The 17,817-nt window shown below is 45.1% G+C and overlaps 1 protein-coding gene across 6 annotated transcripts in view; it reads left to right on the top strand.

The window, feature by feature from the left end:
- The window catches only part of LSAMP (limbic system associated membrane protein), a 987,281-nt gene that overhangs the window by 952,117 nt on the left and 17,347 nt on the right, over positions 1 to 17,817 (top strand). For 4 of the 6 annotated variants that reach the window (XM_058419185.1, XM_040054569.2, XM_040054567.2 and 1 more), the window contains 4 exons: positions 5,204 to 5,338; positions 9,108 to 9,228; positions 10,153 to 10,301; positions 16,202 to 16,237. In XM_058419185.1, coding sequence (XP_058275168.1) covers positions 5,204 to 5,338; positions 9,108 to 9,228; positions 10,153 to 10,301; positions 16,202 to 16,237 — 441 coding nt within the window. The remainder of the gene's footprint in view (positions 1 to 5,203; positions 5,339 to 9,107; positions 9,229 to 10,152; positions 10,302 to 16,201; positions 16,238 to 17,817) is intronic. The other 2 variants (XM_058419186.1, XM_040054570.2) reach the window with 1 other exon arrangement.

The following is a 17,817-nucleotide window of genomic DNA, read 5'->3' as shown; positions in this document are numbered from 1 at the left end:
TCTACACATGCCAAATTACAAACAGATACTTTCAGCAGATTTGAATTTCAGTTTAATTTAGGACCACACCAGTGTTAAAAAAAAAAAAAAAAAAAAAGGGGAACTGAAGTAATCTCTGCACAAGAAGACACACAGTGTTGGATGCATGGACAGGAGAGGAAATGAAACAAAATGTGGCTGCCACCTCTGGAGATCAGCTTCTCCTCTGGAGATGTAAGAAACTAGGGCATGAAGGGAAGGGCCTCTCTGGCAGAGTATGTGACTGAATGCACCGCTGGCCCAGACTACCTGAAAGAACTGTCTGCACACAGTACAAGTGGGGTTTTGTCTGGGTGTGTGTCATTTGTGGAAAGGAAGCATTTAGCCTTCGAGGGAAGAGCGACGGTGTGTGGCAGTGCAAGGGGCCGTTTAGGGGGCGGTGAGAAGGGCCCATAAATGCTTGGGGGACATGTCAGTCTGTGTTTCTGCACACACAGGTGGATTTATAGATATGAAAACAAGTAAAATACATAGTATATAAAATACAGAATATAGCATATATATATAGATATATATCATATCTATATGAGAGCACAGGCAGGTGCGCACACCAACAAGGACAATATGCAGAGCCAATGAGGTTGTACAAGGCTATTTCCAGAGGATAAGGGGAAAGGAGGGCTGCTTGCCAGCAGGCCAGCATAGCCAAGCAGATTTGCTGTTCAGCTTCATTATTTACTGGGTCCAATTAGGAAGCCAGGGGATAGGAAATGTGGCTGAGGCAAGCAGGCCTTCAAAGCCTTCCTCCTGCACACATCAAAGCTGCTGCCGCAGATCCCTCTGCAAAAAAAGGCTCTGCCAGCTCCGAGCAGCAGCAGCCGCCTGGCTCGCGCTGCTCGGGGTCGTTCCCTCTTGGTTTGATTGTCAAGCCTCCTGGGCTCGTGCTCTCTCTATCTCCAGCCTCCAGAGCAGAAAGCTCCTCTTTCTGAATTACTGGGACAGAGTTAAGGAGCTACAGCTTGGCAAGATGGTGTTTAGTGGGGCTGTAGCAACAAACCAAGCTAACTATGAACATGTGAAAGACAAAAAACCTGCAGGGAAGCAGGTTGCCTGAAGTCGTGCAAGGGGATGGTTTGGGATGAGAAGAGCTGCGCTGAGTGAGAAGTTGTCCACCTAGGGAAACCTGAAAGGACCCTCACTGGGAAAGGGCTGTACTGAACGAGGCAGAACAGCCAGGAGACAACCCTTGTCAGCAAGGAAGCTTCGGCAGTATGGTCCGAATTTCATTCCTTGATAATCTGCTCAAGGCAAATGTCTTCTCTTAATGGGAATGGAGTGGCTCGCTTGCCAGGAGCTGGCAGTCCCTCTTTCACCTAATAGAATATGGTCATTGTTATTGGTACCAAAGAGCATTGTCCAAGCCTTGTCCCTTCCCGCTTTGATAAACTGCATAGTGACAACCATCAGTTCCCTACCAAAGCTGGCTCCTGTGCAGAAACATTTGTAAATTCACTTGATGTATAAAGCTCTGTTCCTGCTCCCCTAACCCCCTGTTTGCCTTAGAGGTTAGAGTTAATATGACTCACCTAATCTGGCTGCCAGAGTGAATTAGTGAAAACATCTCTACAGCTCTCTGCAAGATATCACAACCTGACATTTCTCTAACACACTGTGATACATCTTTCCTCTCCCTGATCTGTACTACACCACCTCAATTTTATAAAAATCCTTTTTGTTAGAAATGGTTAATGTGCTCTTAGAGGGGACGAGGCAGCATGCAAAAGGGTCTGTCTTGAAAGTGAGAGTAGCTCAGTTCTCGCAGCAAAATGTTGATGCTCAGGGTCACCAGTGCAGAGACCAGAACAGTGCTGCCACTTATTCAGTAAGAGTCTGTCACAGAAACTTTCCCTGAAGTGTTATGCTTATATGTTTGTCCTAGAGCAGGGGAATGAGGAGCTGAATGGGGTTATTGATGTCTTTGACATGACCTTTAGAACAGAAGTCCTGCCTTTCACTTACTTCCAGGGCACTCCACTGGGCAAGCCAGCAGCTCATCATGTCTTGGCAGGGTTTCTGTGTAGCAGTGAAAGCTCTCCTGCCAGACATGGTACACAGTACGCTTCAAGTGCATGTGTGTGTGCAGGGGAGGAGCTCAAAAACTTCTTCCCTTGGGAAAGTATCTACCCTTGTAGGTTACTTTGGAGCTCCACTGATGTGGTTCTCTAACAGACAGACTTAACAGCACCCGTAATGAGTGTGCCACTCCATTAGAGCTGGTTAAGTCACCCTCAACCCTGTTTTCATTATGGTGACAGTCTTGTGACAAGGGCAAATTGCGGGAGAAGCAAGTCCCACTTGGAATGAACCCTGTGAATAAACAAGGCAAAATTGCAGAGTGAATGAGTTGAAAAACAGAGGCAAATTATGTTTTAACCTTTTCTTTGCAAGTCTTTCCATGATGTCTGATTAACTTCCAATAAACTGACTGACCTACCAACTAGGAGTGCTGCTGTGAAAGGAGGAGAGTGTTGGTTGTCAGCTCAGTTTGGGGGTGAGATTTTTAAAGTGCTTTATTAGCAGGTAGCAATATGAGCAATATGCCATAAGAAAATCTAGGAATTAAGAGAGTTCCCAACCAGAAATTATCCTTGCTGTAGCAAAACCAGAAACAATGTGCTGCCTCTACAGACAGCAGCACGGTGCAGTAGTTGCAATGCAATCCTTCATCCGTGTTCAGCCACGGTAACACCTCGTCTGAAATGCTGTATTCGGTTTGGGGTATCACACATCCAGAAAAATGTGAACTTGTCAGAGAGGTCTAAAAGCAAAGAACAAGAATGATCAAGAGCCTTAAAACACCTCACCTACAGAGGAAGGTTGAAAGACCCTGGCAATGTTCAGCCAAAAAAAAAAAAAAAAAAAAGACAACTGAAGGAGGAACATAAGTGATTTAAAAGTTGATAAAAGGCTGTTGCAGGGAAGGAGGGAATGATTTGTTCTTTTTGTCTGTAGTGGCTAAGACAAAAGTAATAGCTTTAAATTGCAGCAAGGGAGACTCAGGTCAAACTTCAGGAAACTGCTCCAGTGGTGAGGACAGCAAAGCACAGGAACAAATTGTCAGGAGTGGCTGCAGAATCTCAGCCGCTGGAGGGCAGAGGATGGCTGTGTCCCTGACGTGACTCGTGTGTCCTGCCTTGAGGTAGGGGAACGGCTTGGATGGTGACTGAAGTCCCTTCCCGCAGTGCTGTGACTCACCCAGCTCTGGTCCTACAGGGATTAGGATACCCCAACATATTCATGAGTTCCAGCAATCAAAAACACCTGTGAAAACCCCACCCTGCTTTCTTCTCCACCGACTCTCTACAGCATCAGCCCCAGTGCAGAGCAGAGGACTGGGAGCCGTGTCCTGGCAGCCGGAGCCAGCTTTTCCTCCTTCCCTTGTGCAAAACCCTGTGGCCATGCAGGAAGGTCCTGCAGCAGACTGTTAGGAGAAGCAAAAACGAAAGCAGCTGTGAATTTTAGACGTAGCAACGAGATTTGCACTACCTGAACATCTGGTAGGAGCTGGAAAAAGGGACTGCTGATTAGCCCTGCTGAAAGAGAGGGGGAGCCCTTGTCTTTACATGAGTTTAATAGGTACACTGCTGTTTTCATGCTGAGTCTCCGTGACAGGAGGTGGTTTTCCCCTAGAATGATTCTGAAAATCGCCTGCGAAAAGGAAAAATAAAAAAGACAAAAATAATTATGTAAGGGACAGAGTTCTGAGCAGATTTTGAGGTTTCTGAAGTCCCTCTCCGATGCTGAAGGGAATTGCACACAGCTGGCATCACCAGCGTGTGTGGCCAGGCTGACCTGGCCAAGAGACTGCAGCAAGTCTGTGCTTGTGGGGTGGGATTTATTGCAGGTGGCTCCATGGGAAGTTCAGCTCCAGAGACCAGACTTACCCACTGCTTTCCTGCAGTGCCATAAACCAAGGGGAGCAGCAGGCACTATTTGAACTCCCTCGAAAAACTGTAAGCACTTTTGTGAAGTGGGCAGGGTTTCAGAAGCACTCGGCACCTGTTAGGCAGAAAATATCTTTGGGGCAGAGAGTTTTTTGAAAAAAACTGAGGAGCCTGACTGGAAGCTCTTGTGATTTTTTTTTTGTTGTTGTTGTTTGTTTGTTTGTTTGTTGTTTTTTGGGGAGAGGGGGTGATTCAAATCTGTCTTTTACCCTTTTAGGGTAGGGGGCTGATTTCTCTAAACAGACACAGGCATACAGCTGGGGTTTGCAGTTTCCAATGCTGCAGAGCACTGCTTACAGCCCTCTGAGAGGAGGAAATGTGGTTCAGATTCTTTCCAGGAGGTGCCTTACTTTGCTTTCTGAAGGAATAGGGTAGATATACCAATCCTTGTATTTCATGCTTCCCTGGCAACTTTCACGCAAGGAATTTAATGGGTTTTACATGGGTTAACCTCACTGCCCTGCTCTAACCAGGGGGTGATGGGAGAGAGGGGGCTATTTGCTGCAGTTTACAGAGGGAGAGCAAAGGAGTGACTCACTCAAGGTCACACAGTGAGTTAGAAGCAAGGCCACAGACCTCCCCCGATTCCTGCCCCCATCCATAACCCCGCCTGACACTCAAGTCACTGTTTTCCAAAGTGTCTAAGTGAGGCAGCACGGTTTAAATGTGCCATTTCATATGTACGGTAGCTCAGGGATGCGTGATGATTATTGGTCTCTGCAGATCAAATTACAGTTTGTTTCTCTCAGTTTGGCTGTGTTTAACGGTAGCTTGATCTGATCGATGGCACTTCAGGGTGGTGGTTGCTCTGAGAGACAGAAAGGCATTTTTCACAGTTTTGCAGGGGAGAAAAGGGTGCTGACAACACATCTGAGGACCCAGCTAGCCCTGAACCAGCGCATCACCCACAGCGTGACTAACCTCTGGTGGTACTCTGCCAGCACACCAGTGAACTTAGTCTGATGGAGATTTTGCTTCTCAGCCCCAGCAGCCTTTGAGAGGCTATGAATTGTACCACCTGTATGCTGCCTTCCAGATTTTCAGTTTTCCATAATTAAATGAAATGCTGGAGTCTTGCTGATGCGGCTTCTGAAATAACTTTTAAACCGCTCATGACTGTTGCTTGTTTGCAGACTCCATGTTGTGATTGTTCCTCCATAGCAACTTCCAGAGTCTGAAAGCCTAACAGAACCACCCTCTGTGTTTTTCTGTCCTACCAGGCAGAGAGTTTGAAGGTGAGGAGGAGTACCTGGAGATCCTGGGGATCACACGAGAGCAGTCGGGCAAGTACGAGTGCAAAGCTGCCAACGAAGTTGCCTCAGCAGACGTCAAGCAAGTCCGGGTCACTGTGAACTGTGAGTACATCGCAGCTGGGGCAGGGCAACGGGGACAGCTTTGCCCACAGGCGAGGGTTACTTCAGGAGAAGCAGAGGAGCGTTTCTGGGTTTGGATTATACAATCTGAAAGGGAGGGCGCTGAGAAAACTATCTGCAATCAGACGCTTGCCACAGGGTACAGTGTGTGCTTTAAATCTGGTAATGTATAAGAAAAGGCTGGGGGAGGTCTGGTACAGAGAGACAGACAGAGAGGGAGAGAGAGAAAGAAGAGCTGTGAGCTGCCCCCATCTCTCCCCTCTGAAACACTGGCAATGCCTTGTTTTCACTCATTGATATTCGGGTGAACAGTAGCGTGAAGAGAAGCTTCACCAAGGCAGCAAGGAGAGATAAGGGAAGGCTCAGCTGGCTCAGAGCAAACACATGCCTGCCTGCACCCAGCCATCTCAGCAGTGCCTACACGGCTATCACAGCCAGGGACACGGGGCAGAGGCACGTGTTCATGACAGGGTGCAAAAACTTAACTTTTGTGCTGGTTTCAGGTAATTAAAGCTCTGTCTAAAAGACCCTTTGTGAACCAGTGCAATACAGAAAGGGGTTTTGGCCAAAGGATACAGCAATCCCCTAAAAGCACCAAGAGGCACACTGAGCTGTGGCTTAATTTCACACTTGTGGATTGGGGCATGGATCCCATCCCATATGTGCTTAGACAGATGTCCACTTCACTCTGCTGGCATTCTCCTCTCACAGTAACACAAGATACTTCAAACTGATGTTACTCTTTAATCCTACACATGTATATGTCCATCCTCCGTACTTGTATGGCTTATATTTGGCACTCAAGTGATGTAAAGTGAGCCATCCCCATGTGCCTGCTTTGTTTCCTTGCATGGAGGCTAATAACTTTGCAGCAAGGGTGGATGAATGGGAGGTATATCCTTTCTCTCTCTTCTTCAGTTTAAATTGAGACTTAAACCAGAATATTACCTTAAATTGAAATTGGAGATGGCTACAGACATATTTCTGGGTGCATATTCATGCCTTGATTCACGGGTAGAACTGTTAGGGAGCAGGTTAGGGCAGAGAGCTGATGGCATCAATTGTTTCAGGCAATACCAGTCTTAATTTTGTTCTAGGTGATCATAGCACCTTCTAATGCCATTCTTGCTCTTCATTTCTTTCCCTTGGTCCTGTGTAGGCCATCACAACAGATCAACTTTTCTGTCTTGCTTATAAGTCGAGGTTATAGGCTCCCTGCAGCATCTTCCAAATCCACAGTTTTTTATAGTTCCCTTAGAATTTGGATGGCAGTGGTCTAATATCAGCTGTCTCATGGACCAAATTTGGCATTAATATGAACTGTAGTAGCAGATTTTCTGCACTGAAAGTATAGAAGTGTCAGAAACAGCTGAGTTTATAAACTGGAGACTTTCCACAAGAACCAATTAATAGTTTTAAACATTTCTGTGAAACATAATTTTAATGGTGCTTTAATGTGTTTGAAACAGATTGTTTGTATAAAGTCAGAATGTTTGATTTTGATTTAGCTTCAACACATAATAACTATGCCACAGTAAGATCTTAAACATTTTAACTGTTGGAAAATATGAAAAAGTGATGTTAATATGTGGTGTAATTTGTAATGTAAGCAACTTAAAATTCCTTAAGGACAGATTTTTTTCCTTTGAAGGAAAGGGAAATAAATCTAGGAGACTATGAGGACCACGCAGGAAAAAATCAGTCCCATTAGGTGAATGAAAACTAAGTATTTGCATACATCTTTCCTCATCCTGCTTTGTTAAACAACACCACAAGCAGCAGAAAGTGTGAAAACCACAGCACGTTTGAGAAATGGCTCCTGTCCAACCTCAGGAGCTTCCTGGCCATCCGTTGTCATCTGCTGTGGAGCACTGGCAGCTCAGACTGCAGAAGAAAGCATCTCACTTTGCCTTGGTCTCACACTACCACCTTCAGGCTTCCAAAGTAATTGCCCTTGCACATCACAGACGGGGAAACTGAGGCCTGGGGAGAGTGGGAGGGGAGCATCAGAGAGAACCCACTCCTGGCTTCCCAGGCAGCGAATGGCTACACATAGGGCAGCTGCTTTCTAGGTGCAATAGGCTGGTTTGTTTGGGACTGCCGCCTGCCCCTGCCCCTGCCCCTGGGGGAGCACTGCACCAGCTTCCTAGAGTGGTGAATATGGGGACTGCTCAGGGAAAGGGGCTGGGCTCCCTGGCAGCAGGCTGGGAAGCAGACACAGGCTGGGATCATTTTCTAGGAGCATGGAAAGGTGCCTCTTCATTCTGTGGCTCACCTCTTGTACCAGATTCATGAAACGGAAAGGTTTGTCTTGTTGTAGACAGCAAGAAGATATACTACTCAAACCAAAAAAGTCAAATAAGAATGGTTAAAAAATCACCTTTGCTATGCTTTTACTACCCCTCCTCCTTTTCAAATTAAAATATTTACATGAACCTACAGCCTCTGAATGTAGGAACCTATTTATGTAAACTTATTAATATTTATGATGTTAGAGGGTGCACTGCAATATCCCTAAAGCCCTGCATAAAATCCCGATTAAGGTCAGGGAAGGGATCATATTGAGATGGCTAATGTGTTCACAAACAAATTTCTTCCCCTCCATTCTCCAGACAGATTTTTTTTTTTTTCTTTGACTGACACAATCTGGTTTATGTCTTTTTTTTTTTTTTTTTTTTTTTTTTGGCCTTTCAGTTCTGGGAGAGATACAGATGGCAGAGTGTGTTTCATGGTAACGTGAGTCTCAGCAAAGTATGTGTCTGAGTCGCAGCCCTGTAATCTCAGGGTGTGCAAGTGTTAGTGATGAGAGACAAGGCACTTATTCCTTGATCCCTCTCAGCAGCCAGGTGGAAATAATTCTTCCTTTTAACATGTAAAGCTTGTCACTTAATATTTTGAACATAGGGCTGGGATTGAAGATGCCGGTGCCTACCCTGCCTGGTATCCAGCCAGTACTGAGACCAAGCTCCAGCAGAGCACACCAATATATTTTCCAAGTTTAGTTTGCCCATGGCACAACGCTCAGACTTCAAAGTAAGCAGAGGTGGGAGCACCGTGCTGGGCTGAGGGCAAACTCCAGGGAGAGCAGTCACAAGCAAGCCCTTCTGGAGCTTGTCACAAAGCACAATGTCCAGGAAAGCTTGATCAGGATTTGAAACCTTGGACACCTAAGGGAAGTGCCTCAACACTGGCTCTCAGAGTTGCACCCACAGCTTATGCTAAAGTTCTTCTCTTTTAAGCCATTAATGTATTTCTGTTTCATACATATTGCCTCAGTCCTTTCTTGTTATAGTTTTGGCATTAGGCAGAGTTTGTACGGAATATAATTTTCATGTTAGTGTTAAATTCCTTCTTTATTCCTTTACTTTTGCTGTCTTCCTTTACCCTTGATGAAGTCTTTCTCTCATCTTCTTCTCTCCAATAAGCCCCTGTGAAGGTAAATATTCATAAATTGCAGAAGTCCATCATTAACCTTAACTTTGCCTGCGTATGCCTATGCATTTATGACAGAACTTTATTCAGCAGTGCTGACAGAAGCACGTGTAAGGAGTGCTGCTAATGTTGTATACGGTGGAGAGTCCAAAGAGAAGTGTTCTGCAGAGGAGCAGAGGGGAAAAAGGGCCACAGCAAACAGCTGCTGTGGACCCCCAGCAGCCCAAACAGTTAGCACGAGGCAGGCAGCCCTGACACAGTTTCACTGCTTTGTTCCACCTGGAATTGTGTGGATTGACCACGTGTCTCCCTCCTGCAGACCCTCCCACCATCACAGAGTCCAAGAGCAATGAAGCGGCCACGGGACGACAAGCCTTACTGCGGTGCGAGGCATCCGCAGTGCCCACGCCTGATTTCGAGTGGTACAGAGATGATACCAGGTAAGGCCTTCAGCTCGCCTCTTCCCTCCCCTCTTTTTCAGTCCATTGAATAGAGGTTCCTGTCATCCTCCCCAGCTCCTCTCAAAAAAGTTGCTCCTTACAATCCGTCTGAGTTGCAATGTCCCGTCAGACTCGGCAGAGCCAGCGTGGTCACGGCTGGAGGAGGAAATTCCTCTCTGCACTGGAGATGATGAAGGAAGTGCAGAGGATGGAGCTCTTGCCTTGAAGTCGATTATGGGCCAATACCCAATCAATACAATGTTCATGTGTAAAGCAACCTATGGTAAAGACCAAAAAGTAGGTAGTATAAATTTTCAATTAGGTAATGCTGCTCCAGGTTCATTCTTCTAGGAAAAGGAGCTGCTGAGGTATGGGATTCCCCCACCTGTGCGACCTGAGCCTCTCAGACTTGCATATGAGAATAAATGAGAAGAGAAAAAGGATCTGTCCCTTCAACCTGAGCATTTACCTGGCATTAAGAAGGTTGTGTATTACCCTACATTTTAGGGTAGCCAGCCCTGAATAGGGTGCCCAGGTTCAGGGGTGACTCGGCATATGCACATATTTTGAATCAGTGCGTTTCACTAGGAGTGTTTTGTTCAAGTATTGACCAGCCTTCAGCTGCCCATGGTGTGTTAATTTCCAGAGTGACTTGGTGCTGGGTTAATGCTTCCTCCCTTTTCCTTGTGTTTCCTCGGTTCTCCAGTGCCTTAACAGTGGCATTTGATCCCACTGCCCTACTACATTCCTATTTTCCATCCATGCCTTCTTTGGTCTCTTTCCTCTCAAATCCCCTCCCTGCCTCCCTGTATCCTCACCTGCCAGCTGGGCTGAACGGCTTTGCTTTGCTCTGTGCTGGGGAGGGATGTCCTTCCCAGCACACAGCTGCCATTGCACTATGCGCCTCTTCTCCTGTCTCCCCAGGATAAACAGCGCCAATGGTCTGGAGATAAAGAGCACGGGGAGTCAGTCTCTGCTGATGGTGGCCAATGTCACTGAGGAGCACTACGGGAACTACACCTGTGTGGCTGCCAACAAGCTGGGAGTCACAAATGCCAGCCTATACCTTTACAGTAAGTACGGGAGAGGGTGGAGGGAGGCTCTCGCAAAGACACGGCCGTGCAGGAAGCACATGGTGGCCAAAACTCAGGAAGGCACCCGCTCAACAAGCCAGTCCTCCTCTCAGACATCCAGCCACGACCTGGCTTTCAGCACTCTCTTCAGACACCTACGTGTTCATACTTGCCTTGAAACACAAACACAGCTAAATTGAAAGGTTTACTGTCAAGCCCGTTGATTGACTGGCTTTGCTGAAGACAGATTTTGTTAAAATAATAAAAATGTGTTTGTTTTAAAGCTGGAAACAAAAAACCCTTTAGAATGACAGCCCCTTTAATAAGTAGACAAAAGGCCAGGGCTCGGAGGATCCATGACAGGTGAGAAATGACAAGTAATTCAGAGAGATGGAGAGAACTAGCCACCGAGCCTGAGGAGAACAAGACAGAGTCAAAAAAAAGAGAAATTGGTTTGAAACTGGAAGGGACAGAAATGAGAAAAGACAGAATGATTTTTAAGGGATATGGGACCATGGGGGAAAAGGTAATCAACAGATGAAATATGGAATAAGGTTCCTTGGATCTCATTCTGCTACCTTTCAATTACTGAGTTTGTCTTAGTAAGTGTAAACAGACAGAAGCTGGGACTAGAACAAGCTCTAGAGCAGAGTTACCTGCTGGTTCTGAATTTTGCAGCTGATTCAAACCTGACCCTAAACAGAGCCCCTGCCCCTCACCTACCATCCACACACATATACAAACTGTGGTGTACTTAAAATGCAGTTCCCAATTCCAGGTTTAAAACTTGGGCTAGACTTGGCCCACATGTTATTGGCATCACAGATACACTGCAGCAAAATGACCCACTCACACAAATGAACACGTAGACACAAAAGTGACTGATGGCAGTGTGCCTGTGACAGTCCCAAATTGAATTAAAACTCTCATGTCATGACCTTCATGTCCTTTTAAAGAGAAAAATATATATATATATATACACATATATAAGCTGCGTAAAGCAGTCAGTATGGGATGCAGTTTAGTCTAGTTTCTGGTCTCACCAAAAAACCCAAAGTTATGGTTTGGTTATTTTTAACAGATGTAGTGCAAAAGGATAAATCCATGAGCATCCTTTGTTTACCACCTTTGGATTTATTTCATGGCAGTTTGAATTTTTGCAAATTTGGGTATATTTTATGGCAGTTATTTTCAAAAGAACAGATATTATCATAAAAGAACATAATCTTTGATTTCCTGTAGCATTGCAGCACACAAAGCAAATTTCTACTTTGAAAGTCTTTTTCACTCTGGTCTTGTGACTGTCATGAGATTCAAAAAAAAATCCTCAGGCAGCAATCTGGAACACAATTTTCAAATACTCCAGATTTGTTCTTGCTGATATTAATATAATTCTAAGTTTAGAATCCATTATTTGTGACTGAATTCTAAATTTGGCCCTCTCTGTTGGTTCCTGTTACACAGATGAGCTGAAATGCATCACTGAAACAAAATATAAGATGAAATTCCGTAATGTATATATGCACATATTATTTTAGCTGGGGGGTTAGTTTTGCTAGAGAAGCATTTTGCATGACTTCAGAACTTCACCTCAGAGGATCTCAAAGGATTTGCCAGCAATGAATATTTTAATATCACAAGTCATTTAGCAATGGGTGAGTGTTGTTAGCACCATTTTGCAGTAAGAAGTTAAGGTACAGAGTGAAGAAGTGGTTTACCCATGGTCATAAAATGAGTGGCAGAACCTGTGAGAGACCCAGGGAAACCTTGCAAAGTCGCTGTTCCAGAAGGAAATGTGGCAACTCTTAAACATGATTTGCAACAGTGAGGATCCTATCTCAGCCCTCTTTTGATGTGTATGAAGAACACTTTTTTCCTTTCAAGTTGTTGGATTTTGTTTATAATTTTTTTTTTTTAGAAATTTAAGGCCTGTTTATACTGGAGGATACTAGAGAACTTCACAAGAGCCAGAAGAATGGAGGTGCAGGAGCTGAAAGAGATTTGATGATTTTCAGTGAAGTCTTTCTAACTTGCTTGGTTAACCCCTACTTTTTCACTGTGCAATTGCTTCATATTGTTTCAGGAAATCTCTGTTCTTCTAGTGTGGAAGAAAGAAAGAGAGAGAACAAAATAAATTCAGGCAGACTACAGCTGGTATTTTGTAGGTTAAGAAATCAGGGGGGAAATGAGTGAAGGGAATCCAGCTTCATAAAGATAAAGAAAGCTGCTGAAAAAACCTACAAGCCCAGATGAAAGACATGCTGTATTGATCACACAGTAGCTGAAATAACGGGAAATGCACATTGCCAGCCACACACCCAAACAGAAGAATAAAGAAGTGACAAGTTTTTGCCAGGTACAGCAGATACTCAAATACTTGTGAGTGTTTTTCATCCCTGGAATCAGAGATCTTACTTCCTTTTTAAACTGAGAACAAGTTCACTGTAGAGCAACATCCCACTGAGGAGGTAAGTACAGGGATGGTTCCTCAGTGTCCCATTGCAGCACAAAAAAGAGTGGCAGCAAGGAGTGAAGAAACAAACAGAGAGTTAGTAATGAGGTACTGGCAGCTTTGCCTGAGGTGGAAGGCAGACAAGGGAGCAAGCAAAATGATGTGAAAGAACAGTTTAGCAATAGAGAAAAATCAGTGGCTACCATTTCATGAAATCTCAGTCAGCACTGAAAAACTCTCCAAGAGACTGAGTGCCTTAGATGTCAGTGTCATAGATAGAAGATGCATTTAAATACAAAAGCAGCTTCCTTGAGCTGTATGAATAGATAGCAAGAGATCTGCCTGCGGTAGGTCGAGAGATTTGTACCCCTCACTCCTGGAGGCTGTTTACAACAGCATAAATATGGCCCTACCAAAGGTTTGACTTACCCAGGAAGCTGTCTCCAACAGCAAATATGGAGTATGTTTGTAGAGAGGGTACTCGGGTACAGTTCGATGATACAACTGATGTAATAGCTTGCTGACATTCCTTGATCCTCAGTCCTTTTGCTCATCCTGCTCTCTGCCGCGTGGTTTTGTTGTTTCCCTTATTCTGCCGCTCAGTGCACATCCCACTGAGCCTGTCCAACCTGCTAAACCAGTGAACAGGTAAATGAGCTTTACTGCTCATCTCCCTAAAATGTTTTCTTCTGTTGTGCTGAGCTGAGCTAGTTCATGGCTGGGCTCAACAGTCACCAAAGCCCATGCAGGAGAGGACACTATCACACATCTGTGGGTATGAGGAATCGGGAGGCAGGACCATGTTTGGCAGCACTGGTGAGCCAGTAGGTTGATTCAGCTCTGCAGAGCCTGGGAGCAAGGTCTGTAAGCCCTAAGCATGAAAAAGGGGCAGTAATACACATCTCTGTGAAAATTACCTGACAGAGAGGCAAAGCCAGGGCTGGCATCACAGAGCATCAGAGGTGAGAAGCAGCGACACAACTGAAGCGAAAGGGCTCTTCCTCCAAGTGTATTGGGAGAGAGGGAACATGTTTTCTTTTTCTTTAACTCACCTAGCAGTACTGTGAGAAGCATTATGAGTGAAAGTCACAATTTTTTTCTTAACTCATGCTACACAGAAGTGTGTATATATAATACATACATATATATGTACACACACACTTTTGCTGGAGGAACACAGATACATAGGTTTATGTGTAGGTGAGTATGTATACATAGGCATGCACCTCTGTGGTGTAGAAGCAAACCCACACACCCCTCCAGAGGCACACACAAGCAGGTGCAGTACCTGGCTCATTCTAGCAAAGCGGAGAAAAGAAAGAAAAGCTTTCCCAAATTAGTTGCCTCTTGCCGAGCTCATCATCCCATAGGCTGGAACGGGAGGCAGCAGCAGAGTGCTGCACATCTGATGCAGTCCTGCTGGCTCAGTTGGCTCAGTTACAGGAGACTGCCACATCAGCAGGTCCCCTGCTGCATTCTCTTGGGAACTGGCAAACGCGGAGGTGAAGCAGAAGCTGGCAAGACAGTGCCAACGGAGGCTTCAGGTGGAGCCCAGCAGTTTTGGTTGCAGCAAAGCATGTTCCTAAAAGATGGCATTAGCCTCTAACTTGCCATTAGTTGTTAGCATCCTACCACAAGGGAGCACATGCTGATAGCCCTCCTTCCCCTCTGCCCACGCTTTGTTGTGCCTGAGTATTTGGTTACAGTGGTGGCTCCTGGGGTTCGGAACCTTAACCGTGGCCGAAACCCCTCTTAGTGGCTCTTAGTGCACACCCCGTGTTTTCTTCAAGGCTGTCAGTAACGGGGAGACTCAGGAGGGAGGAAAGTGGTTTGGGCTGACAGTCAGAGGGGGCAAGGCTGAGACACTGCTAATGAGCCAGGGTGGAGCAATAAAAGCAGCACACAGTGGGAGAGAGGAACAGAGACAGAGTCCTTGAATAGAAAGCAGCATGATAATGAGGCCTTAGTGCTTTGCTTTAACTGCTTATGCTGTGCAGCCTGCAGCCTGCTGTGCAGGAAGAAGGTAAAGGGGAGTTGAGTTATTTAACCAAACTAAATAACAAGGAAGTCTTGTCAGCACAAACAGCCTGCTTTCGCAGAACAATAGTCCCCTGTTGCTACATAAACACAGAGATCCAGGCTAGACTTGTATTTGATCTCCCCTGTGCCTGCTGTGGATTCAAACAACTCCATTACCACCGTGAGGGCAGGAGTCCTGCCAGTGTCATAAGGATGGGCCTTACCTGCTCAATCCTCAGGAGCTCCAGGGAGACAGAAACTCACTCTTTGCACCAAGGATGCTGTAGAAAGAGCACTGGCCTCCAAATAGCTGGGCCTAGGTGATCAGAGAATAACAGTGGGCTACTGATTGATCCTGCCAAGCTCTGTGTCCATCAGCAGTGATCTTAGCAGGTAAGCCAGGAGATAACTCATTGCCCCAGGCCTACCAGCTGTTGCAGCTAAATGTCTGCCTATGGATCAGTCCATGGGTAGGAACTTGTCTCAGTCAGTACAGGGCATCCAGCAAGCTCTGAAGGCAAAGAAAGGAGACCCAGTGATAACAGTCAAGCCTGTGACCTTGTGTTCTTGGTTTTGAGTCTGGCTCTGCCAATAGTTCAGCATTTGACCTTGGGCAAATTGCTTCCTTGCTCTGTGCATCACCTGCACCAGAAGCAGAATTAACACTACTGTTAGCCTCAGACTGAGCTCCCCGATACCGGTTTCCCTCAGTGTCTGTGCAATTCTTTTGGGATCCTTTGTGGAAGAAGCAAACCATGCAGCCAGCAGTGACATATATCAAAGTCCTGCCGTGACGTTATAACAAAGACACATTATAAAACCCCTATAAACAAGACAGCAAGCTCTTTGTACAAGTGGAAGATGATGAGTCTGCAAAAACACTCCTCTCAGAGGACAAAAACTTTAAAGAAGCAGAATGCCCTTGAGGATTCACCAGGGTGACTGCTCCCACGCACAGATACTCAAGGGAACTGTCACTGCCAGGAAATCCATTGTGGAGAAGGTTCTGGGGAGGCAACAACTACCCATGGAGGATTTCCACAACTCACCTCTCTGCCAAGACTAGCTTCCAGGCAGAGGTGTAGCTAAGAGGAGATGTAGAGTGATGACGTGAGTGGTCTTGAAAGTCAGAGGGAAGATACGGACCATCAACTCCAATTACCTTCCCTGCAGGTGCTTAATCCCTCTTGCTGTTTGGCTATTATTTGTTTAGTTTTTCAAATCACTTCCCTCTGACTCCCAGTCCCAGGGGATGTTGATGTGTATTAGGCATGTTGCTAGCAAAATGCTCTGCATATGAAACGTACTCTAGTTCATTTAATTTGGGGATGGACAACTCCATCAGGTTTGTATCTGCTGCTTGCTTGGTGTGAAAAGTGGCTTGTCCTTTTCTCCTGCATGTTGCTTATTGTTTTTTTTCCCCCCTTAGAACGAGTTTTACCCACACTCCCCAATCCTTTTCCAGGTCAGTATATGTTTTATATTGCAGTAGCTCTTTAGCTGGGTCATTCTCCGTCATCTTGACAAACGCTCAGAGCTAGGCACGGGCAAAACAGCTCAGAAATGTAGGAAAATAAGGGCTTTCCCTTTTTATTTACGTGTCATTTTGTTTTTTCTTCTCACCTTCCTCATCCTTCTCTTTTCCTCCTCCCTCCTCAAAAAGCCAATCAATTGAAAATCAACAAGCTTTGGCCAAGCTTTATGCCATGACATTGAGCTGTCGCCCAGGTGTGGACAGTCTTTAGTGGGGCTCAATCTCCCTGCAGACCTACTGCTAAAACACATTCCCATCCTAAGCTCTCTTTGCCACTTTTTCAGATTTGGATCAAAAGCATAAGCAGACCAAAAATTTTGCGGAGACAGTGGAAAAGACAAGTGAAAAACTAAAATTTAAAACACTGCCAGAAGGTTTTTTTTGCTCTTGTTGAGCATCCTGTCATCCACAGTGAAACACTTTGTTTTCTCATGCTTTTGTCCCACCTCTCCAAGACTTCCAATCACATAGTTCTGCATCTGAGGCAGAGAGCATGAAAAAAGGCACATGGTGAGATGTTACTGTCTGCTTTATTCCAAAAGGGAAGAAGTTACAAAGGCAAAACAGGGTCTGGGGTTTTTTTCTGTCTCTGTGTTGCCCAGTCCTGCCTCAGGTGCAGACAGCGTGGTCTGAACATCCATATGAGATTTGGGCCTTGGTTGTGATCTTTTCATTCCGAAAAAGCAGAGAGACCAGGCACATCCAGAAAGCAGGCTACAGCGTTTGAAGTGGTGTTTGCAACTAAGTCAACAATAAGGCATCAAGTCCCTGTGTTCACCGAAAAAATCTTGGCCTGCAGCTCCTCAGTATCTTTGTTTTACTGCCATATGAAGAGGATGCACTCAACTTATGGGTTGCTCAGAGACCTAAATTGTTAATGTCTGCACAGAGCTTTGGGATAGAGTGTTATTAGGAGCCCAGGTTGTTTTGCAAAAGAGCACCTGCTTGAACAAAGCACCTGCAGGTACTCCCATGAAAAGAAGAATAAATGCTGGGTGTTACACATGCTCCGTTTAACTACTCTGCTGTTTTCAAATCAAGCTCTGCTCTTGGCAACTTATTCAGGCTCAGGATGTAGTCACAATTGCCTATTTAAAAGGCAAATCCACAAATACAATTAAAGAAAGGTACCTAAAAAAAAAAAAAAAAAAAAAAAAGGAAGGGGGGAGGTAGAAATCAAGCTACCATTAAAATTAAATCCCAGAGAGTGATTTGTAAATAACATTCAAGGAGCTGAGAAAAGGAGTAAAGTAGGCCATTGGGAACCTACTGTGGAAAAATAAATCCAATTAAACACCATTATCTTATGTATTGCAAATGAAACTTGTACTTGGATATGAAATTAAAGTTGCTGAAGCTGTTTTGGATGTAGGGTTTTGAGGAGTTTTCAATTCTAAGTGTTCTTTTCTTTTAAGCAGAATTTTCAATGACAAATATTTTTGTCTGATGAGAAACCCAGGGCTCTTTGGTTTTATGATTATTTTTATTATATATCCTTAAATTCCACAGGC

The sequence above is a fragment of the Hirundo rustica genome, chromosome 2, assembly GCF_015227805.2.
Source record: "Hirundo rustica isolate bHirRus1 chromosome 2, bHirRus1.pri.v3, whole genome shotgun sequence".
NCBI classification, from domain to species: Eukaryota; Metazoa; Chordata; class Aves; order Passeriformes; family Hirundinidae; genus Hirundo; species Hirundo rustica.
This window is presented reverse-complemented; position numbering and strand designations above follow the sequence as displayed.